This window comes from Vicia villosa, linkage group LG1 (assembly GCF_029867415.1).
Source record: "Vicia villosa cultivar HV-30 ecotype Madison, WI linkage group LG1, Vvil1.0, whole genome shotgun sequence".
Taxonomy (NCBI): Eukaryota; Viridiplantae; Streptophyta; class Magnoliopsida; order Fabales; family Fabaceae; genus Vicia; species Vicia villosa.
The window spans coordinates 44,562,501-44,587,775 of record NC_081180.1 but is presented as its reverse complement, the minus strand read 5'-3'; the positions used below and the strand labels follow the sequence as shown (position 1 = coordinate 44,587,775).

The 25,275-nt window shown below is 31.8% G+C and overlaps 3 protein-coding genes and 1 pseudogene across 3 annotated transcripts; 3 read left to right on the top strand and 1 right to left on the bottom strand.

The window, feature by feature from the left end:
- Nucleotides 1-330: 330 nt before the first annotated feature.
- LOC131605179 (protein NUCLEAR FUSION DEFECTIVE 2-like) lies at nt 331-1,232 on the top strand. Its single transcript, XM_058877569.1, has 2 exons — nt 331-595; nt 667-1,232. The coding sequence occupies exons 1-2, from the start codon at nt 459-461 to the stop codon at nt 1,070-1,072; spliced, it is 543 nt and encodes a 180-aa protein (XP_058733552.1). The 5' UTR covers nt 331-458; the 3' UTR covers nt 1,073-1,232.
- Nucleotides 1,233-4,543: 3,311 nt separating this feature from the next.
- Nucleotides 4,544-5,453, top strand: LOC131605171 (uncharacterized). The gene has a single exon (XM_058877564.1). The coding sequence runs from the start codon at nt 4,698-4,700 to the stop codon at nt 5,166-5,168; it is 471 nt and encodes a 156-aa protein (XP_058733547.1). The 5' UTR covers nt 4,544-4,697; the 3' UTR covers nt 5,169-5,453.
- An 11,174-nt stretch (nt 5,454-16,627) lies between these two features.
- LOC131635983 (RNA-dependent RNA polymerase 2-like) lies at nt 16,628-21,817 on the bottom strand. The gene is made up of 4 exons (XM_058906619.1): nt 21,266-21,817; nt 18,739-20,651; nt 17,897-18,047; nt 16,628-17,660 (listed from the first exon to the last, which is right to left on the bottom strand). Exons 1-4 carry the CDS (start codon nt 21,803-21,805, stop codon nt 16,902-16,904), a joined length of 3,363 nt encoding a protein of 1,120 aa, XP_058762602.1. The 5' UTR covers nt 21,806-21,817; the 3' UTR covers nt 16,628-16,901.
- Nucleotides 21,818-22,589: 772 nt separating this feature from the next.
- Nucleotides 22,590-25,275, top strand: LOC131624006 (protein FAR1-RELATED SEQUENCE 6-like; annotated as a pseudogene).

Here is a 25,275-nt window from a genome sequence, read left to right as displayed (position 1 = left end):
AAGAATCTATCTAACCTACTCATCGCCTTCCACTTAGGTTGAACCAAGTAAATTTATTATTAACTAACAGAAGATCAATCAAAAATTGAAATCAAAAGTTTAATTCATATACATTGTCGATAAAAAACTTTTACATCATTTATAGATCTTAATCCTTCAAATGTTTCATTTTAAAAAAAGTAAAATAAAAGTCAAACATTTTAAACAAATCCATAATTTTAATTAATTAAATGTGTAAAATACTTCCCAACATAGACAACTGGTTATTAAAATGGTTAATCCAATGGTAACATGCCACCACATTTTCTTCCTAAACTTCGGCATTTTCCAAAAAAAAATAAAGGTAGTTTTATTTCCCTTGCGGGTAACCAATTCGCAAGGAAGTAACCGGGCTTTGAACTTGAGTAGAGTGTGATAGCGAAGATCACGACGAATTGCAAAGTTCTGTTGAGTTCAAAATGCGATCCACTCGTACCACTCCCACCTTCACCGTATTCGCTCTCTTCATCATCGTGATCTTTCCCCATGTCACTATTCAGGGACACTCATTCTCACCATTTGCATCATCCCTCGAAACCCTCCAAAAACAACTAGGGTTTGCCTCTGTTCTTCCCTTTCTCTTTTCATTTTCAATTTTCTTAATCTAACATCTTAATCGCTGATCAGGTACACTTTCAAGACCATAAGTCTTCTCCGTCGTGCTATGACTCACGCTTCCTTCTCCGAAGAGAACAACAAAGCTTTCAGCATTTTTGGTGCTACTATCATAGAAACCTCGGTTTCTTTCAATTTGCTTTCCAAAGACGTTGATGTTTCTGCCAAAGAGATGAACCGTCGATTATCGTTGATCTCCAATGTGGACTCTTCTTGTGCCGTTGATGGAGTGCGTTTGGGGTTGCATAAGGTGGTTCGTGTTTCGCCCAAGACTAATTCTTCTTCCACTGCTGTGGTTTGTGGTGCTTTCCGATCGATATTCGCTGCTATTGCTCTTGATACTGGTAATTCGGATACTGCCGGTAATGTTTTCTTGACTGTTCATGGTCGTGATCTCGGGTTTTCTATGGATATGTGAAAAGTAGGTCCAACTTTCAGTGTCTGTGTTTCATTTTGAAGATACTTGTTAATAGCTTATGTATTAGTTGTTTGTAGTACTTAACTTTTGCATAATCTAATTATCTTAGAGTATGTTTGGATTGACTTATTTAAGTATACTACCATTAGCACTTGTAAGACTTTTTCTGAGAGTTTATGACAACAATTTATGTCGATAACCGCTTTAGGATAGCTTACATGAAAACAATTTGACTTTGTTTTAGAAATAGATAATATGAAGTCAAAGTTGTGAACTGCAGTGTATGTTATTATAACTGATTGTGTGTTGATGAATCAATATCTATTGCTGTTTGTTTTTATACTACTATCATTGTTGTTTGTAACTTTGTAGTATATGTATAATGCTATGAATATGAAGTATAAACATTATGAAGTCATTTAACTACTGTAATGTTTTTTTTTTCTTTCTTTTTTCTAGTTATTGTGAGACTTAATATTTGGTTAAATTCTACAATGATTTGGAGGATATTATTTGGTTGATTATCTATATAGATATGCCGATTGCTTTGGTGTGCTAGTTCTTTAAGACTAAATACTCAAATCTTACCTCTAAAAAATACTAACACGGAAATATAAGTTGGTCTTCTAAAAATATCTGGCATCAGATTGTTTTCTCACTTCGGGGTGGCAATTCATTGCCTAGAATCTTTCCATTACATAAGGATGACTTGCTTTGATAGAAGGATCTAAATAATATGATAATGTGTAGGCTTGCTCAATAGCAGACCCTTAGCCATTTGGGCTTCACCCTTTTGCGTTTGGCCCTAATTCTAGCCCTGGGGCTTCTTGTCGTGTTTTCCACCTCCTCCTCATGTTCAGAGTTGATTTGGGTCATTTCTTGGGCCATTATACTCATTTTCTTTCATCTACTAAGTCTCTGTAATGCTCATCTTACTTTGAATATGACTAATATGATGTCACATGTATCTTTGGAGTTTGAAGGAATCTATTTATCTGTCCATTCTAAGAAAAGTATTCTGCTATTGACATGTAGCGGAATTTTACACCTCTGCTTTCTGCAATTTCCCCCCACAAGTGCACGGGATCTTTAGTAGTAATCTTTTATAGTTTAACCACTTGAGTTGGATGTGTTTGTTCCTTTGTTGATGTTCAATAAGGATCCATGTTTTGTTTTGTTTCAAGGCCTTAATTTGTGCATTATGTCAGTGTAACTGACTGGGCGTAGCTTGTGAATTCAGTATAGCTGGTAGGGCTAGGACAAAATGATCCATTTCCTGCCTCACTCAAATGATGCGGCTATGTGCTCCCTCAAGGAGGCAGATTTTGTAGAAAAGAACTTAGCCTCTGACACGAGAGTGTTGAGTCTTTGTTTGGGCAGTAGGAATTGTAGGATTAGACAAGATGCCAACTTGTAATTTATGTTCTTGTTGAATTACCATTGAAATGAAAACGCATTGTTCTTGAGCGAGGTATGGTAATGTCTTGATTGATACTATTTGAGAGAGTCAACAGTTGCAGAATTCTCATTCAACCCTTAAAGGAAGCAGATCAAAGAAAAAACTGTCACTTTTCTGCTAAATTATTTTAGAGGCCTTTGAGACAGTATGTTGTAGGCGACAAAGTTCATCTTATAATATTTCTAACTTTGTGAAATCAGTGGTGATTGCGAGGATATTCTCACCTGGTCACTTTGAGTTCTTTCCAAAAATACGGTGCCTCATTGAGCCAAATGATGCTGGCTGCAACCTTTAATAAAACTGAGGGGTTGTTCCAAAAATTGATCAATAGATTACATCTTTTTGACACTGCATTCATGGGACTCGTTTCGTTTGGTTTGGTCATGGAGCCATAAATATTTGTTCTTTGTCTCAAGTGCAAAGGCTGAGTAGTTTCAAAGAAAATATTGAACAATAATTTTGCACTCTATTTTAGGTTGACGTGTACTTTTAAAATAAGTGAAAAGGGAAATTAGCAACATTTTATTTGACTAATTACTTTTTAACATAATAAAAGTAATAAGAGTTATATCTATTTTACTCAATTTATTTTTATGTACAAGGAAATTGAACGGTGTTAAATTCATTTTGTCTTTTTTTTTTTTCACAAGGACAGGTGCTTAGTGTTAGATTTATTTTATTTTATTCTAATCATTTTAAGCCAATTTTTTATAAAGCTGGATGAACGGTTTCATATATATTTTACTCTCTGTTTTATAATGACTTGTGGACATTTTCATATCTAATTAACTTTTTTCCCCCACAAAAATAGGCAAATAGTGTCTGATTTATTTCATTTCACGTTTCTTTCTATATGAACACTTTCACCATTAAAACATTAACAAAGTCTAATTTACTCATCTTATCCCTTATTGCGGTTCAATATCCACAAAACAATCACGCAAATATCAACTTGAATATTCTGGCCTCCGGAGATAATGTGCTATAATGTATGACTAAATAGAGAGAAATTTTAATGGTCATTCAAAATTTAACCATATTTGTATTGAAATAAACTTAAGAGAGAATGATGGAATACAAAATTTAACCATATTTGTATTTGTATTGAAATTTAACCATAAGACAAAACAAAAGATATTGTCCAAATGTAATATAAAGTATTATCACTTATCAGATTGATTTTTTGTCTATATTATTAATTTGCATATTTTATTAGCTTAGCTAATTTAATTTTTAAAATTAAAATAAAAAATTTAGCAAAAAAAAGAGAAAATTAAAAATTAAAAAAAAATCCAGTTTATTTTTTATATAAACTATATAATTAAAAAGGGTAATTGTGTATATAGTTTTTCATAATTGTAAAAAACTGAAAATAGTCACCCAGTTAACTCTTTTTTTATTTATAAATATATTTAATTATTTAAAATTGAAGAAAATAAAAGATAAAATGAGATGGGACAAAAGACACGAGGCAATTAGAAAGGAAATATGCTTTGTTTTGACTGAGACGACAAAATTATGGATAAGAGCTAACACTCAGCTGTGTCGACTCGGTAGTAGTTACTGTCGCGGGTGTTAGATTACGAGATATCCGTGCCAAAGGCGTGTGACTCGGCTTTTGTTTTTCTGGGTGCGCTCATTTCCCCTCTATAATAAACTAAAATTAGTATAATAAACTATATCATTAGATTCTCTAAAATTTATGTTGGAAATTAAAAATAATCAATAATTTTATAAGTGTTTAAACGGATGAAATAACTCCATATTAATAAATGAAAATAATGGTTAGACACTTTTTATTACAATATAGTGTTTGGACATATCTATAAATCTATTTTATCCTTTAAACATAAATAGGGAGGGAGATACGTGTTGAGATAGTGTTCGGAATTAAAGGATAAAAATAATATTACTCATTAATAAAAGTAGGGTGAGCAGCGTAAGTGGCTGAAGTATAGTGTGCACTAAATTACAATAAGATATTAAATATACATGTGGCCACCCAATTCTATTATTTATTCATAACTCAAACCATTTGTTCATTATTCAAAAGAAAGAAAAAACCTTTCCTCACATTCTCTGCACAAAACACTGTAATATTACTTCATCATCATTCATCACTCAATCATTTTTCGAACAAAATCACCATTCATTTCAGTTTCTGACATGTCCCTTGAACAAGAGCTTGAATCCGACTCCACACCCATCGCTCATCCTCAACAGCGATCAAACGCCTTATGCTTCCCCACCTGCTTCGCCTCACGCCGCCGTTCCATCTGGTGGGAGCGCGTCCGCTCCGCCTCCTTTTCCCAATCCAATCCCACCACCACCACAACCACCGCTGACCGCTGGTGGTCACGCGGTCTCAAAGCCTTAAAGAAACTCCGAGCCTGGTCAGAGATCGTCGCTGGTCCAAGATGGAAAACGTTCATCCGGAAATTCAGCCAACACCGATCCTCCAGACGCATGGCTAATAAGTACCAATACGATCCGTTGAGTTACGCCTTGAACTTCGATGAGGGACAGAACGAGGATAGCCGCGACGACGGATTTCGCAATTTCTCCACGCGGTACGCCGCCGCTAATGGTAAATCAGTCGCGCCGGAGCCGGATTGTGAAATTGGCGGTTTGGTTTGATTGATTGGGCCGCGTGAGCTATGATGCGCTGGAGTGTACACATTGTGTGAGCTGGAGAATGAGTAGTAGGGTTTGGTTGGTGAAACTGAAAAGAGCATTACACGGTGTATACCACTCCATCGTGTCGCTTTCTTTTTATTTTACCCTTTTTTTTGTTATTAACCATTCTATAATATGAAAAATTACTTTCTTTTTTCTTTTTTAATTTCTTTTTATGTTGTACATATGTCGGTAACAAAACTTAAATGGTTATATTACTATTACAATCGAATTTTTTTTTTTTGATGGCTGTTAATAATTTTTTAATAAACCATGAGAAATGATGAGGCTTAGCTTGTAATTCTTAATTTTGTTTTTAAATTTCATAATGGCTAATGATTATTATGGATGGATGGACTAATATATGGGGCGGTGGAGTGTTGCTTTCATATAATTGCAATAAAACGAGACTTTCATGAAATTAATTGGCTGTGAAATTAGGATATTTTCAACTTGTTTTTTATTCGGAATATCTTGTTCACCTTCGAAATGAATATTTCATTTTCATGTATTGGATGATATGAATGAGTGATTGTGAAGGGATATAAATCAAGGGAGTTGGGGACAAGTTGATATGCTTCAAGGAACATGTTGGAGGAGGTCACAATGTGTATTATGACTACGTCGTTTTCGAGTGAGAGTTTTTTTTGGTGGGTAGCGTAGCGTAAAGTGTTTTTATCTTGTTATTAATGATTCTCTTTTTGGGCACATATGTAAAAGATCTATTAAATCAATTCATGTTTAGAACAAGTAATTTGATGTACATACATACTACTTTCAGTATTGAGATTAAATGAAGAATTGAAAATGAAAATGAAAATGAAAATTAATTACCTTTGACATTGCATAGAAGTGGTCAATTTGTTTAAACATACTCCCTCCGTCTCATAATAAATGTCCTATTTGAGCAATGCGCGGTTTTTAAGAAAATGATTGAATGTATTGGTTTTTGTAAATAAGTTAATATCATTTACTAGAATACCCCTATTAATGGTAGTTGAATAACATGAAAGTCAATAAATAGGGGTATAATAGTGGAAAAATAATAATGATTGATGCATTGGAAATGTAAATGGACAATTAATTTGAGACAAGAAAAAAATGCAAATGGGACACTTATTATGAGACGGAGGGAGTAAGTTAACAAACTAGCTGACATAACTAATAGAATGAGGAAAATTAACTAAAGCTAACAAACTAACCGGCCTAACTAATAGAATGAGGAAAGGTAACTAAGCTAACCAATTGACTGACCTAACTTATAGAATTAGGAAAGTTAACGAACTACATAACATATTGATAATATTAGACTATATTGATAATATAGTCTAATATCCCCCCCTCATTCTGGTCCACATATATTGAGGAGACCAAACTTGAAAACAATTGTGTGAGAGAGCAAGATCAAGATCGAACTTGAAAATATCTGTAGTAAAGATGTTCGCTAAATGCTGTGATGATGTAACAGGAAGGAGATGGAATGGAAGAGATCTCTTAGAATATGTTAAAACACATCTTGCATCAATAAAAATGAAAAAAAATAAAAATTGAAGTGGTTAATTTTTCGTTTTTATTGAAAAAATAAATATCTAACCAAAGTTGTTGTTTCTATTCATAACTAGTAAAGGACCCGTGCGCCCGCACGGGTCACGTAAAGTCGGTATAAATATTAAATAAATATAATATGGTTATAGTTAAAGAATTATATTAAAATATATATTAATTAAGCGAAATAATTTCTTCAATGATGATTATCATATCAATATTAATTTAATTTATCAATTTGTAGTTGTTTTCAATGATGATATTTATGTTGGATAAAAATTAAAATAATATTAGAGATAATTAATTATTATTGTTGATTACAATTTTAACTCTAAAAAAATATAGTTCTTGATAAAAAGTAAAAAAATAAATAAAAATTGAGATAATGTAGTTATTATGTACTATCATTATCAACAATTTTTATGGGCTCCCACCCCTAGTATGTCTACCCGCCTTTTTTTCCGCAGACGCACATTATCAACAATTTTTATGGGCTTCCGCCCCTAGTATGTCTACCCGCCTTTTTATGAGCATGATTCAAATTGCAAATTCAAATTATCAAAATAAAAAATTGCAAAAAAAAATTATAACATCTATATAAATCAAGAAACAAAAAATAATGAAATGACATATTATAATTCAATGCAACACATTTAAATCTCATTATTTAACTTTAAATATATATTTAATTTAATTTACCAAAGAAAAATTTGTAAAAAAGATGTATATTATTAATATTAATGTTACTTATCACATATATGTCGTTAAATTCTCATATCTGTGTTAACTACTCATACCGAATCAAAAATACTAATTAATGAAGTAAAAACAGCAAAAATATTTAATTCAAATTGCATATCCAATAACAAAAATAGAACATTTATTAAATAAAAAATAACGTATAATTTTATTTATAATCTTGACAGAAAAAGATTTATATACCAACTCTTTCTTTATATTTGATATATTTAATAAAATGAATATAAATTAGAATTAATGTCAAATATTTTTTTTATAGATATTAAAGAAATGAATATAAATTAGAAGTAATGTCAACTATTTTCAATGGGAAAGATACAATAATGCGTATTGAAAGATGTTATATGCATTTAATTTTTAATTTTTAATTCTATACAAAATCTTTTTTGTATGTTTATTTACAATTATTTTATATTGATTCCTCTATTTGAATTTGAATTATGTCAAGGTACTATATATTTGTTGATATTGTATGGAAGGTAGAGAGTTATATAAATTTCACTTTTTTATGATTAAGGGAAAAACTAACATGTGCCCCAACCGTAATGATTACTTTTAGATATTGGAATTGATTGGAAAACTTGTAGCATGCAAAAGAAATAATGATTGTTTTTAGATATTGTCAAATATTAAAGACATAAGGCATGCTAATATGAGTTGATGATGAAAAAAGACAATTGAAGGCATGAAAATCGGATTAAAATATTTGTGTAAACTTGGACATGAAATTAATTTTGGTAGACATCGATTTTCTTATTATGATAGTAGTTATTATAATAGTAGAACAATTATTTCTTAAAAAATATTAATAATTGCAAATGTTAAAAAAGAAGACTAATTATTATCACCTAAAACTACATATTCCCAATGACATTTTCTTCAAACTTCTAATTAAAAAAGACTATTAATTATTACCACCTACAACTAAAACCTACTACAACTAAAATCTACCTCTATTGGGTCTTTTATTGCGATAAAATAAAATAAAACTATTTAATATTTTATTAAATAAATTAGGATTGGAAAACAAAAAAAAAAGTTAATCGTGTGAATTTTTTTCGCCATAAATAACTGTATAATTGTTATTAATAAACTCTTAATGTTGATTATTATGAAAATTTAATGAAAAATGAGACTGTTCTCCCATCGAACCATCTCCATTTTTTTTTGTTATTGTCCTTGATGTAGTCAAATTTTCTACTCTTTGTCACTGAAAAAATACATTAATTAATAAAAGGCAAGTAAACCAAACGCAGAGGTTGGTGTAGGGATGTCAATTTGCCTCCATTAGCAGGGATCCCGTGGATCCCCGTTTGGGGCCCCAAAGACGGGGAATTTTCCCCCCACGGGGATGGGGAACAAAGTCTCCCCGAAGACACTTCGGGGACGGGGGTGGCGTAAATATCCCCCGCCCCGTGGAATCCCCGCCCCGCCTAAAATAGCATAATGTCCTGAATTTATGTATAATTTTAAATTATTATGTAAGTTTATTTTTCATTTCATATGATTAATCTTATACAAAAATTAAAAATATGTATGTATTATTTGTAAAAGAGTGGGATCTAAATGATTATTTCAATTTTTTTGTTTGAAATTTTGGTGGTCATGGCCCTCAATATTATAGATTAAATATTGTTAAAACAATATATTTATCAAAAAGGAATAATTTCTAAATTTTTTGTGGTTAGTTTTTGAAGCTTTTACTATTAATTTGATTTAAAATAATAAATAAAAAATCATGTTTATAGATCTCCGCATGAACCGCGGCGATCCGTGGGGACCCGCGGGGATCCGCGGGGACGGGGATGGGGAAAAAATTCCCCCGTAGCGGGGACCCGAAGTGGGGATGGAGAATAAATTCGAGGGCGGGGATTGTGATGGGAATGTATCCCCGCCCCCGCCCCGTTGACATCCCTAGGTTGGTGTGAATCATAAATCTACTATAAATCGAAACAAAAATTTGATGAATGAATAGAGTGGGAATTCAAAAGGTTAATTTTCTGTTACCAATATGTTAATTTCTTTAACCGAGAAAAACTGTTGGAAGTATAATAGGGTTTGGGAAAAGACTTTAGGTCAAATATGATTATATATATATATATATATGATTAATATTTAAAGTAATAATGCATTTAAGACTTGTTAGCTACAATTAAAATTGAGAATCAAAATAATTAAATTGGAAAAAGAAACAAAGCATGATTGAATTATTTGAAACATAAATATTTGGCATAAAGAGTCACATAATAAAAATGGTAATAATTTAATTGGAACGTAAATATTTGGCACGTAATAATTTAATGCAATTTATAATTATTTGTGTAGTTAATTTTTAATTTAGATTGAAATAAATAAATTGAAAAATCATATTTAATTTATGAATTAAATCAAATCCTAATCCTTTTTAACTCTCCATTGAACTTCAGTGAATCATATATTTAATTTATTGGAATTTAAGATGGTCCTCCGAACCATGAAGACACTTTATTTTTGGTGAAATTTTTATATGAGAGAATCGTAGTCAAACTCACCCGTGAAATCTTATCCTTCCTTTTGAAATTTTACGTGAGAAAATTGCAATCCCAATTTTAAACTCTCCCGTGAAATTCATATACCCATTTTTTTTCAATTAAATATATTAAAAGTTTTTTTTAAAGAATTAAATATGAGGATGTACACTACTTATATATAATATTTTTATAAATAGTAAATAAATATATAATAGTTGATATCTTGGCCTTTTGTTTTAAATATAAAAAAGAAATAAATTTGTGTCTTTCATAAAAAAATTTGTTTATTCATCAATCATAATTTTCTCATGTTTTTTAATAAAAACAAATATATGTATCAACTTTTAGAATAAATGTTAACATCTTATCATAAATAAATGCTAACATTTTTTCATGTCAATTTTATTTTTATTTGTATCATGTAATAATAATATATATCATTTTTTATCAGGTATATGATATTTTTGCTTAAAAAAATTATAAAAGAAATCATATTTAATTGATTGAAACAATTTTTATAGAAGCAAATTATTGTTGCCTATAAAATTGACACTCTAAATCAAAAACAAATTTGAAAATCAAAATAAAATTGAATTAATTAATTTAACGTTTTATTAATAAGTATTTATATGAATTACATATATAAGAAAATTTAAAAAAAATATGGATTATACCATATTATATTTTGGTAATGTAAGAATATTCCAATTATTTTAAGATAATTTAGATCAAATATTAAATAAATATTTTTTATCTATTAGTTTGAAATCAAAATTAATCATCAGAAATTCTTATTAGAAGGAGTTAAGTATTTTTTTTCTTGTATTAAGTCATAATATTAAATATAATTATTTTCTTTTAATTTATGATATTTTTTTAAGATAAATTTATAAAAAATCATACTTAATTTATTAAATCCATTTTTATAGGACCAAAATGATCTTGTGATTTTTGTGTATTCAGCTATTGTTATTGTCCATGTAAAATATTCATTTATAAAAAATTATTGCCTTCCGATTTCTTATTATCATTGAATAAATATTTTTCTTTATTATCATTCAATTAATATTTTCATATTCTCATTTAATTATTGTCTTTTTTTTCATATTCTCATTCAATACCAAAAGACAATTGCAATTTTTGGAAAAAAACAAATAATTAAGAATGTTAATTATATAGCCGTAAAAAGATTCTGTGGATTAATGTCATTATTGATATAGACCCTAAGAATTGTTTAGAGATTAATGAGATAATTAGGGTATGAAAAATGACCTTAAATCGGCTATTGATTTTCTTATATAGATAGTAGATAATTTGATGGTCTTATATATTAAAAATTAATATATATATATATATATATATATATATATATATATATATATATATATATATATATATATATATATATATATATATATATATATATATATATATAATAACACCCTAAATTTTTAAAGCAATATTTAGAAGATAATACTCATTCTATAAAATAAACAAAATATATATCTCTCAATGGAATGCTCTGTAATTAAACTTTTCCACTTTCTATTTCTCATATATTTTTTTTCTTTTTCAAAAAAAATAAAGTAAGAGTAATGTAGAAAAATGAAAAGTTAAGAGTTTAGAAAAATAAAGTGGGAAAATTTAAACCTTTCACTTTATTTATTAAAAAAACTAAATCTTAATAATTAAAACTAACGACTCTTAATTAACAATAATAATTAATAAAAATAATCTTAATTATTTTTATATTGAATTTTTCAAATCAAGTAAGAAATGACATTTCACCATTTAATTAAAAATTAAAGAAAAATAAATAAAAGAAGTAACCATGAAGAAGGAAAGAGAATGCAGTGATGTAAATTTTGTGTGCAGCAACGTAAAAATAACTTTTTATCTCCAAAAACACTTATAAAAAGTGTTTATTTCAATCCAAAATCATTTTTTCTTTCTCTGATTTATGTCTTCTCTATTGTAATAAAATCAAGTAAACACCATACCCTCTTTCTTATCTCATTAAATCAACTCCACGTTTCTTTGTGGTCGTTAATATCTTTGATGCAGTCAAATTTTCCACTCTTTGTCACTGCAAAAAAATACATTAATGAATTAAAGGTAAGGAAACTGAATGCAGATGATGGTGCAAATCACAAATCTATTATAAAGCAAAACTTTTGTCTTCATGTATCTGAATTTAAAATCCTGAAACAAACAAAAATTATATTAGAGAATCAGAAATTAAAATTGAAAATCAAATTCGTAGATATGCAGAATAGTAAGATCTGAAGTTAAGCAGAGCAACTGAATGATGGCAGAGCAGTGAATGAGGAGCAAAGGAAGAGAATAAAAAATTGAGAATGCAAAGAATGAAGAAGGTGGAAATAAATAACAGAGAATGAAAGAAGAAAAGGTGATTCAAAGAGATAGATGGAGGGACTCATACAATGGTTCAACAATTCCCAATACACTAAACCGTAAAAGCAATAAAAATACTGTTGTGTATGGAATAAAGAAAATGGGTTTAGGGTTGAACTTGTGGATGAGAGATGCATTATGTAGTTATTATAGGATTCAAGAGGCAAACGAAATTGAATGAGAGGAATGGAAAAGGTATGCAAATTTGAAATTATGCAGACTTCACTTGGCTCTATGTCTGCATGACACAATGGAATGGACTAAAAATTAAAACTGGTGTATTTTTCAATGCATGGAAAAACAAAACCGTGTGAATTTGGTTACAAAGCGTAAACCGTGTGAATTTGGTTACAAAGCGTGTTCCAATGTAACAATTAGTAATAATTAGGATTTGTGTAATTTAATTGGTTATAATTATTGTTACTAAATAATTATAATATTTATTTATTAATTAAAATAATAAAGAAGATGCAATTACCGTTATGTCCCCGATTATCACTCTCAAATTGGTGATTATAAGGATAATTATAGGATTTCATATGTATTGTACTTTATTATATTAAAAGTAGATAACACAAAAACTCATAATAAAAATATCTCATAATGCATAGAAAAAGTAGAAAATTAGAATTGTCAAATATCCACACAAAAACATGCTAATAAATATTTCAGAATGCATACTAAAATAGAATTGGATGATAATTTTAACGGTCTTGCTAACTAGTGCCCTCAAGGCAATGGTTAAGCATTCTAAAAAAAGAAAATACTTTATAAAAAATTTAATATTTCAATTTTCGATGCATTAAATACACAGATTACCGAGATAAATTTACTATTTTTAAAGTCTTAACCATTGCCCTAAGGGCACTGGTTAGCATTTCCAAAATTTTAAATATCAAGACAATTATCCAAGAAAAGTAGATAGATAAAATTAATTTGGACAAATTTAATCTAAATAAACCAAAATACAAACAATTATTAAAAAAAAATCATGATATCATCTCCATCTTTTTGACTTTCTTTGTAAGGTCTTCATCATCATTTCATAATTATGTTTCACATTCTTTTTTAAAGTAAAAAAAATTAAACACAATCATATATACAAATACAAAAATAATTTTAAAACTTAAAATTAGCCAACCATAATATTTATATTAATTACATCATCATCATCATCATTAACACACTTGAATGAAACAAATGTCTTTGAATAACTTAAACTTAATAAACAAATAATTAAAATACATTCAAAAAAGTAATTATTGTTATAACAATATAAATAGAGATAAATTCAACATAAAATATGTCACCTTGCATTCTTTTTCGAAATCAAACTTGTACATTAAAGTCTCTAAACAAATTTTGCAAGGTTTTATCACGGGCTGAGCTCACAAACCTTAAACCTTAATTTTATCACTAACTAACCAACAATTTGAAAGATTTTAATACCGAGCTAATCTCGAACCTATAAAGCTTTTAATATTGGGCTGAGCTTTAAACTAATCTTGATTTTATATTGGACTAACCAAGAACCTGGGAGAGATTTTATCATGGGCTGATCTCGAACTTAAACTAGGGCTTGATCACACAATCCCGAAACCAAAGCCTTTTACGGGTTTAGCTTCTAACCCACAAATAATCACTAAATGGATAATATTCAACTAAAGTGTATACAAAATATTTCCTTGGTGAATTTTACAATTCTACCCTTCTAGAATTACAAATTATCCTCACTCATAAAAGATGTTCCACGCAGAAGCACTTCAGTTAAAATATTAGTGAGAGAAAGTAAAATAAAAATTTAGAGAGAGTGAAAATGAGAAGTGTCAAAACACGGCTCAAGATTATTTGAAATGCGGGAATGAACCTCTATTTATAGACTAGAGGTTGACTCAAAAAGGAATTTGAATTTATTCCTTTTTAAGACATACTAATCGGTTAGCATCTAATGCTAATTGATTAGATATTCAAAATATAATCGATTGTAAGTTCAAAATAGGAAAGAAAAGATATTTAGTCGTTGCACATCATTAAGGTGTTGTCCTAATTGCTTGAAGCTCAATTTTGAATTGAGCTAATCAATTAGGTTAATGTCCCAATCGATTAACAAATAATTTTTTTTGCCCATAGCTATTCGGACAGATTCGAATTCATCCAGCACAACTTCAAGTCATGTTTGAAGATATTTTCTTGATAAAAATCGGTTTGAAAAGATGTTTTAGTGTGTGTGCGCTTTAGCCGTGTACTTTTACGAGAACGCTCTTATGCTTTACTAAGTATTTACTCATACTAATTAAGGTAGGATTTTCTTGTACTTCAAGACTTTGTCAGATATTTTTTTTGTATGCACTTGCTTGAGTTCCATTGAGATGAGGCTTGAGTTATATTCCATTTGATTGCCACCATCAAATAGCTAAGTCTATCAAACCCTAATACTTAAGTTTGCATTTGTATCCGCTTAACCGCTTATACTTGACTCGTCATTAGTTGTCATCATCAAAAATTGTTGTCCTTGTTAAAAACATATCACCTATAAAACAAGGTTTCACAAGATGAATCTTTCAACATGTTGATTATACATAAGGTAAATATCGTCTAGCAGTTTAATCGAAATTTTTGGACCAAACTGATGCGATGAAGAAGAATCAGAGACATTGGTTGCGATTACTTGAGAATTATGAGCTAAGCTTCTAACTGTTGCAGCTTGAGACGATTCGGTCATGGCGACAAATGGATGGAAGAAGGTGAAATTTCACTTCTTGGAACTTAAGAAGATTGTAGCAGTTAGTTACGACCGAATTAGAGTTAGTTAGAAGACGGAAGGAATCGAACTAGGTAAATGATACCATTATAAAATGTTTGAATTTCATTTTACATTGTGCTTTAATGAGTAAATCCTTACAAGCCATGACACTCTCATATTTATAGAAGCTCATGTCACCATGCAACACTCCTCTACACATATGCATGGTAATCTATACTTACAAACTCTTAAACATACAAATGCATGGTGCAATATATCACATGCTACAACATAAAAGCCTATCTTATACTGCGCTTCTAATAATTATAAACTACAGGAGTATAGCCAAATATCACATGCTACAACGTAAAAGCCTATCTTATACTACGCTTCTAATAATTATAAACTACATGAGTATAGCCAAAGGCATATGAGCAGACCCAACATCTGATCCTTCTCCCATATATTATTTTCATAGTAAGAGTATGGTTTTAAAAGCACACTTTGATTAGATCAATAATCCCTACCTCAATATCTTCTTTATACCAGGAAATTTTTTCCAAATTAACAGTCTTTCACATCTCGCAAGAATCAGAACAGCCCTACCAGCCAATGCGAATCAATTTTCCAATAGCCTCTTCAAGCCATAATTTAGTCCTGATGAAGCAGTGCGCATCCACACTTCGGCAAAATTGAAGCAATCGGCCGAGCTTCATCCCTCTACTGGATATCCTTGTCGCGCTCAGGTACGTCCTCTGATCCCAATAATTTGATCTTTTATGCTGAACCACCCAATCCTATATACCTTCAAGATAACCTGTATGTGACAGCCTGTATCACCAAATGAATTCTACACCTCAAACTTGTATCTTGCAGCAGATAAAGCCATTGATATCAGCTTTATACAAACACCACCACCCACTATTCTTCTGTTAACAAATGCTCCTATAAGCCTAGATGCCGGTCTAAACTAGAAGCAATGATGATGTCTATTTGACTACATTGTTGTTACCCCTGTGACCTCATTTACCTCTAGTGTCCATACTATGTGACCTCACTTAGTAATTAATACACCTAAATTATGTTTTAAATGTTTGTCTTTTTTTAATGTCATCTCTTATTTACCCTGAATTTTAAATTTCATCTGATATCATGTTTTCTATTTTCTGTGCACCTATTCTGTAGAAGTAGTTTATTTACAAAACTCTTTCCAACACTTTCTCTATATCCTCCTATTGCACATAGCACTAGAGAAAGTCATTAACAAAAATATTACCAAGCTAAATGTATTAATCATTAGCGATTTTCCATTAATATAAATACAAGTGGAAAATACTTCCTCCAGTATTATAAACCATTATTCTATTTTCAAGTGTATTGAATAATTGACATATGTAATCTATATAGAGATCAAATATATCAGTAACTCAATTAATATGAAAAGACAATCGTTGTTTATAATAGTAACCTTGGATTTATGTGAAATAGATTAGAGTAAGTATAATATTAGATAGATACAACAACAACAACAACCAAGTCCTATTCCACTAAGTGGGATCGGCTACATTGATTAAATTCTTCCCATAATGTTCTAGTTAGATGATACAACAGTTAAAATTACATTAATTCTGCCCATAATGTTCTAGTTAGATGATACGATTAAAATTACATTGGAAACTAGTGACAAATCTTTCAAGTCAATTTTTTTCTGCAACGCAATAGCTATAGTGAGCTATTTGCAGACTTGATATGCAATAAAATGTCACCAACAATCCATGGGAAGCTTAAAAAGGTGGAGCTTTCATGGTAATATTTGGGATGATAGGTCACATGATACCATGCAGAAGCCATAAGTTGATATTCTTCCGGCTGACAATCACTTTCAAACCATCCTTTAGCTTCACGTTGAAGATCCTTTACCGATATCAGAATTCGATCCTTCATATCTCCGTATCTCCTGTTATCGCGCTGCAAATATGAAGCACGTTTTAGCAAGTTACCCGTTAGCATTTCATCCTCGGTCTCTGCACCATAGAAGCTCATTAAAGAGATCATCTTCTGTGCATACATTTCTCTGTGGCTTGAGGCAGTCTCGAGAAAGAACTCAAAACCATTAACCTCAAGTTGACAATCATATGCTTCTTCAGTAAGCTTCTCCGACAAGACAATGTTAGACCTTACTTGCAATGTTGATTCAACTAAGGCGCGGTATAGTTTTCCTAGTACCCCTCTCGATACATACATAGGCTTTTCAAACCTCTCCATGAAATCTGGAAATTCCCTTGGTTTCAAAGCTCTAGGCATTTCTGCAGGAGCTCCGGTCTTTGCAAAGTCAACAGCCATGGAATGAAGCTCAGCCAACTCCAGACATTTTCTACTCCTGGCCTTTTCTGGTTCACGGTCAGCATGAACCAGATGTGCGGTGGAGATAGCACCCAAAGTATCGTTGATCATGTAATCAACAAAAAATTGGTGTATTTCCTACACAGGTAACAAACAAATAAGGAGCAATTTTAAATTCATCAAAAGAAAATTAACAGTGCACAAACACGAACACCGGAAATAACACTGACAGACACTGGTAGTAATATGACAAAATGTCAAATGGAAATGGTTGAATAGAACCCCGTGTCTCAGGGCCAGACAATACTTCAACTTGAAGTACCAATAATAAATAGAAAACAAGTAAAAACCAAGCAACTTTGTTGAGAAATTACCTCTAGTGTCACCTTGTGGTCCATTATACGAGGTCTTCTTCCTGTGTAGTCCATTGGATTATCAGTTTCAGCAGGAATCAGATCTTTGTCCCAGCTTACGAAAAATAAATCCCCATCAAGATCGCCTCCAGAGCATTCATTTGGATGAGGCCTGTCGGCCCAACAAGTATTAGAAAGCAATAACAGAAATGGTTAATTGAAAGTTTGGGAATGGTTTTTTAAACCTTACGAACACCGCTCATGCAATAGCCCTTTGTGTTTTCCTACTCTACTTTATGCTAAAACTTCTGATCATTTTAGTCATAAAGATTTTGCAACCATGTCAAGAACCCACTATCCAAAAAGTTAAAATCGTGAAGTGTAAGCCTAATAGCTTATGAGTGGTTTCATATCTTATATGAGTAAAAGAATAATAAAAAAGATCATATCACAATCAACTTGTCTACCAAACAAAAAATTGGCACCAAAAAATTGGAACTGCTTATGCAGACAGCAAAACTTAAGGGATGTGAATACAACGGACAAACTAACAAATTGGCACCAAATTCATTTAACCCAAGGATTTTTGTTTTTGCAAAAGCAAATGATAGCACTGAGAATGAAGAGGCTGTTGAATGTTCCAAATCTGAAATATCATGCCATACAATGATGGCCTAGCTAATGACCCTTTAAATCCCCCAACCCCGGACATGCCCCCTTTTGTAAGTGCGTGATGAAAGACATATTAGAGTTAAGGAAAACACACTGACCAAAAATTAATGTAAAAGAAGTGATTATTCTATCTTGAATAAAACAAATTATTGCAATCAAATGCTTGCAAATCTAGTCCATTATATACATACCTAGGTCCTTTTTGGGGAAATACAAGGCAATCCTTCAATCCATTTTCTTCTAATTCTTCATTGTAGACAGCATCAAGGACTCTGATATCTCCTGGGTGAAGACAAGGATTTTTGGTGACCACCACCTTACCAACTATAATACATGTGCTACCATCACCATCGACGTCCCTTAAATTTTCATCTCCAGATTTTTCCTTAGTTTTTGTCACACTTATGCGAACAAATACTTGGCCATAATTCAAAATACCAGTTTCATCCAAGCAGCCTATCAAGACTCGGCCCTTGGGGACAAATATCCGGCATCTGCTTTTCAAATCAGATAACTGGTATGCATAATGAGCCTTGAGCATCATTGATAGGTAAGGCTCGCTGTTTGGCTCATAAAATCCATGCAACATCTTCACTAGAATGCTTTTTGAATCAGCTCCACTTAAACTTTCTAGAACATCCAAAGCCGCCTCCCTGTCAGTCAACATCTTCCCTAGCAACTGCAACTGACCCTCTTGCAATGCCAAAAGCGCCTCATCTTTTACTCCTAATGTGGACAGCAGAGATATAATCTCTCGATTAAGAAAGCACGGCATTGACTCACTGCATTTGGTTATGCAAAGCATACTGTTTTTGGATTCGAACTTCAGCATACTATTACGCAATGATAACTTCCTAGAAGAATGGGGGTCAACAGCAATGACACCTTTATATCCACCATACCGAATTTGAAATGCTGAAGGAATCCGGTTTTGGTCCAATTTTAGCTTTTGAGCAAGTTGCCGTGCAAAAGTTTGGGAAATCTTTCCAATACCATCTGAGAAACAGTAGTTTATACCATCAGAGGTGATTTCAATATCTGGAATTAAATCCACATCTTGAGGGGCCATTTCAAAAGTTTGCCTGGAAGAACTGAACAACTGACCCATTCGTGCAGCACATTTCGAAACACTACGGATATTTTTGAAGCTTCCCATCCATTCTCTGATATCTGCTGCTTTCACTTTGTCATTAGAAGCAAATAACCAAACAGAGTTTGACCGCAGTTGACTAGCAGAGAACGCGAGAAACTCAAATCGTTTTGATCCAATTAAAACGCCATCTCGAAGAATATTCAATACCCGCTTATATATTTCAGTTTTAAAAGGCTTTGCGAAGATTCCCCTTTGCAAACTAGTTGATATTGCATTAGTTGGAAGCTTACTCCAATCCTCATCAACAAATGTAATCCTCATGAAGTCTGAAGCATATGTTGCAAAATGTTTTACCACATGGTTTGAGGTTTCAAGCTCAGGACCAAGGCAATAAATCTTTGACGGGGTAATCAAGGCTCGATGACATCTCATTATGTTATTATCCGCCAACCTTTTCTGTTGTAATGGGAGAACACTTTTTTTCTTTATACTAAGCACATGTAATTGAGTCTTCACATATTTTAGAGGCTCATAACAAGTGGAATTCAGCTTGTGCAATTTCTGAAAAATCACAGCCTTAGTTTCTTCATCCAAACTTGCCAACAAATCAATCAACTCATCATCCACTGAAGCAAGACTAATTTTATGAGTATGAACAAGAGAGTTCAATTGAAAAAGAGCCTCATAAGGCAACTTAGAATCTGAACGACACTTAACAAGTGGAACCGTTTCAGTTGGAGAACATAATTCTTCCCCATCTTCCAGACTTAGATCCTTCAAATTCTCTCTGTAAAGCGGGAAACTTTGAAAAACTTCAGAATCAAACGATTCTTCCACAATTTCCCAGAAAAACGAGGTAGAGTGCCCAATTGATTTTAAAGTTGTGAAGTCAGTGGTGCGCACCCACGTAAACTCAAAATTATCCTTACAAAATCGATACCTATTAGCCTTAAACTTGGAAGCTACATTTGGCCCCTCCTTTTTCTGATATATCCTTGGTGCATATTTCAGCTGAGAAAAAACAATAAAAAGGAGAAACCAGCTGTAACTTCGTGGACAAAACAATAAATCAATAACAGAGAAGTAATGTCCTGTTTGAATAAATAGCATAACTATACCATAACCGATTATCAAATAAGTGCTTTAAGTATAAGAGCGTGTTTGGATTAGCTTATTCAAGCTTATCTGACAGAAATTGTGACACAGTTAGGGAGATTTTATCAAAACAACTTATGACATTTAAACTTTTTTAAACTTATTTTTGTAAGTTCTTCAATATAGCTTGTGAGAACAACTCATAGGAATAGCACATTTAAAAACTATTAAAATTAACTCTATTTGCTATAAGAATGACTTATATAACCTTATTCATAAGCGCTTATTTTCGTAAGCACAGATGCTATAAGCTGCCAATAAGTTGTTTATCCACACAGGCCTCAAGTTATTTCTATAACAAAAGATAAACTAATGTTAAACTATTTTCATAAGCTATCTTGAAAATAAGCTGAAAACAACTTACTGACAAAAATCATAAGCTTTCCCAAAGGATCTTAAAAGTAGATACACCAAATAAAAAACTGAAATGAATGAATCCAAACATGCACTAATCCAAATAGATAGATTACCTTCAAGAGAAGTGCATTAGGTTTAGAATCATCAGAACAATATCCATCACACTCCAACATATTTTCAAAAGGAATCTCAAGCTTAAAACACTGATCATCATGAGTAACCCAGAAGTCAAGCCTATTCCTTTCCGGCATGATCCAACCCTGAACGCCTTCCCATGACTGAAGAACACTCATGCAATCAGGACCGCTAGGGAAACCGGCGTGGAGAACACCGTTATGGAGACGGTTACTAGGAAGAGAAGGTCTAGGAACGATGTCGTCGCCGGAAGCAGAGAGGCGGAGGAAGTGGGAGTTGAAGAGGAGTTTGTTGTCTTGGGAGAGAGATAGGGCTTGTGATTTGGCTTGGAAGGTTTCGAACTGGATACGGCCGGAACCGCGGGATTTCCAGTTGGAGTGGTCGGTGAAGATTTCTAGGGCGAAGACGGAGGAGGGGCCGAGGGTGGATTCAAGGAAGTTGAGGAGGTCTTTGGCGGTGGCGCATTGTGGGATGTTGAAGACGCGAACTGTGGGGGTTTCCGATGAAGAAGTTTCCATGGTGATGATGGTGGATTGTTAGGATCCCGTGTGAGTGTGAGAGTGTAGTGAGTCGTTTTGTTTCTTTTTCAACTAAACACAACTCACGAAGAAAGGGTCGCTTTAGTACTTGAGTTGAGAAAGACTGACATACTATCAACTTATCAACAGATAATCAGAAGACAACGTTCTCCCTAAATTGCCATTCAATGTTTATAAATATTACAGCTCTATTTGTAATCAACTAAATATATTAAAAATAATGTTAAATATATATTTAGTTATTATAAATCAGCACTGCTATTTGGAACGAATGGTAAAAGTCACGAATCATACGAACATGTTTTTTAAGGCACATTCTATTTTATTAATTGTAGTTTTTTAAAATAAATAAATATTCTTCACATAATTATCACACGATCTCATTTAATAAAAGAATAAAAACTTCCCGCTAAATTTTAGCGCATTAATTCGGCAACTTCTACAACCTATAACCCTTGTACAATATAGTGACGATGCCGTAATCCCTCATCCTAAAAATAAATTAATTCTCAATTGTTTTCATGGTAGCTTTGCTGTTGTTTTTCGCCGCCTGTGTCACCGCCATTGTATGTTCTTGTTGTTCTAGCTGTGTAATAATTTGCATCTCTTACCACTCTGGTTTCAACAAACAGTTTGCCAATTTCTTCTATTTTGGCATTCACTTCAATTTCCAGTGAGTATAGTTTATATTTTGTTTTGTTTTCGGCTTGGTTTTAGCATTTTATTTTTCCATGTTTCTTTCATCTATTGATTTAATTATTTCTTAAATCTGTTTCATTAGTGGAGAAAATGATTGCATCTGAAGAAGAAAGTAATATAAATGAGAATTATCATGATAATTTAGAAGCAAATATTGTTGGTGAAGATGAAGAACCTAAAGTTGGGATGAAGTTTAACTCTGAAGAAGAAATTACTAAATATTACAAGAATTATGCTCGATGTATCGGTTTTGGAATTGCTAAAATCAGTTCAAAAAATGGAGAAGATGGAAAAAAATATTTTACTCTAGCTTGTAGTCGTGCAAGAAGCTATGGGAGCAACTCAAAGAATCTTTTGAAGCCAAATCCTATCACAAGAACACAATGTAAGGCTAGAGTGAATGTGTGCATGTCTTTAGATGGAATAATTACAGTTTCGAGAGTTATTCTTGAGCATAATCATGAACTAAGTCCAACAAAATCAAGATATTTTAGATGTAACAAAACATTGGACCCTTATATAAAAAGGAGGTTAGAGCTTAATGATCAAGCTGGAATTAATGTAAGCAGAAATTTTCGATCTATGGTTGTTGAAGCAAATGGCTATGATAATCTTACATTTGGAGAAAAAGATTGTAGAAACTATATAGACAAAGTAAGACGTCTTCGACTTGGGACAGGAGATGCTGAAGCTATTCAAAATTACTTTGTTAGAATGCAAAAGAAAAATAGTCAGTTTTATTATGTAATGGATGTGGATGACAAAAGTCGACTGCGAAATGTATTTTGGGCTGATGCGAGATGTAGAGCTGCTTATGAGTATTTTGGTGAAGTTGTAACTTTTGACACCACTTATTTAACAAATAAATATGACATGCCTTTTGCTCCTTTTGTTGGAGTAAATCATCATGGCCAGTCAATTTTGTTAGGTTGTGGTTTACTGTCTAATGAAGACACCAAAACTTTTTCTTGGTTGTTCACAACATGGTTAGAATGTATGCATGGGCGTGCACCGAATTCCATAATCACTGATCAAGATAGAGCAATGAAGAATGCAATTGAGGTCGTCTTTCCGAAAGCTCGCCATCAGTGGTGTTTGTGGCATATAATGAAAAAGGTTCCAGAAAAATTGGGTAGACACTCAAATTATGAGTCTATTAAAATACTTTTGCATGATGCTGTGTATGATTCATCGAGCATAAGTGATTTCATGGAGAAGTGGGAAAAATGATTGGATGTTACAAACTGGATGGTAATGAATGGTTGAAAGGGTTGTTTGATGAGCGACATCGTTGGGTCCCTGTGTATGTGAGGGACACATTTTGGGCTGGAATGTCAACTACACAACGAAGTGAATGTATGAACTCATTTTTTGATGGGTATGTGAACTCAAAGACAACATTGAAGCAATTTGTTGAACAATATGACAATGCATTGAAAGACAAAATTGAAAAGGAAAGCATAGCAGATTTCAGCTCATTTAATACAAAAATTGCTTGTATAAGTTATTTTGGATTTGAGACTCAGTTCCAAAAGGCATTTACCAATGCAAAATTCAAAGAATTTCAAATAGAAGTTGCTTCTATGATGTACTGTCATGCTTTCTTTGATAGAACAGATGGTTTACATTTAACATTTTGTGTTATAGAAAGTAAGAAGGTACATGATAAAGTTAAAGATATGAAGTTCAAGGTACTCTTCAATGAGAAGGATTTTGAAATACAATGTACATGTTGCTTATTTGAGTTTAAAGGTATTTTATGCCGACATATTCTTTGTGTTCTTAAGCTCACGGCTAAAACTGAGTCAGTGCCATCTTCTTATGTAATGTCAAGATGGAGGAAGGATATTAAGCGGAAACATACACTTATTAAATGTGGCTTTGATCCTTTAGTTGAAAATGTTGAATTGCAGCGTGTTAGTAAAGCTTGTGATGCCTTTTATGAAGTTGCTTCTGTGGGGATAGGGACTGAAGATGATTTATTAAAAGTGATGAATTGGATCAAGGATTTGAAAATTGAGTTGACATGTAAAGAAAGTTCTTCTGAAATTATTCAAAGGGATAATTTGGTTCAAAAGCATATGACTACAATTCTTGACCCTATAGTGACTAGAAGTAAAGGGCGTCCTCCGTCAAAAAGAAAAGCTTCTAAGGTTGATGAGACTGTGAAAAAGAAACTTGTAGGAAAGAAAACTACAAAAAGTAACAATTATCAAAGTCAAGAAGAGGTAATTTTGAAAATTTAAGTTTATTTATCTATTTAAACTTTATAGCATATATATGTATAATTTGATATTGTTTCTATAACAGGTACCATGTATATCTAAAGTTCAAGAAAGTGAAGAGTTTTCTCTATCTCAATCCATTGATGTTAACTGTATAAGCACAGAAGAGAGTCTTCAAGTAAATGGAATTTACTACTTTTATTTTTTAATTTTGTTTAGTTGAAAACTATCAATTGCCTTGATACCATGTTATTTATGTATATTATATAGTGTGGTCAAAGCTACTTTTGTGGAAATAGATGTGATACTTCAAAAAATTCAGCTCCCTTCAATCCAAATCTAATATATCTTAATGATGTTAATAAGGTGAAAATATATTCTAACTCATAATATTATTTAAATATTTACATTTATATTATTAAAATCATTGATTAAATATAGTCAAATTTCATTACAAATAACCATTATTTTCTTTTTCTCTTTTTGCAGGCACATGACAGTAAATATGTTCATCCTTCATTATGA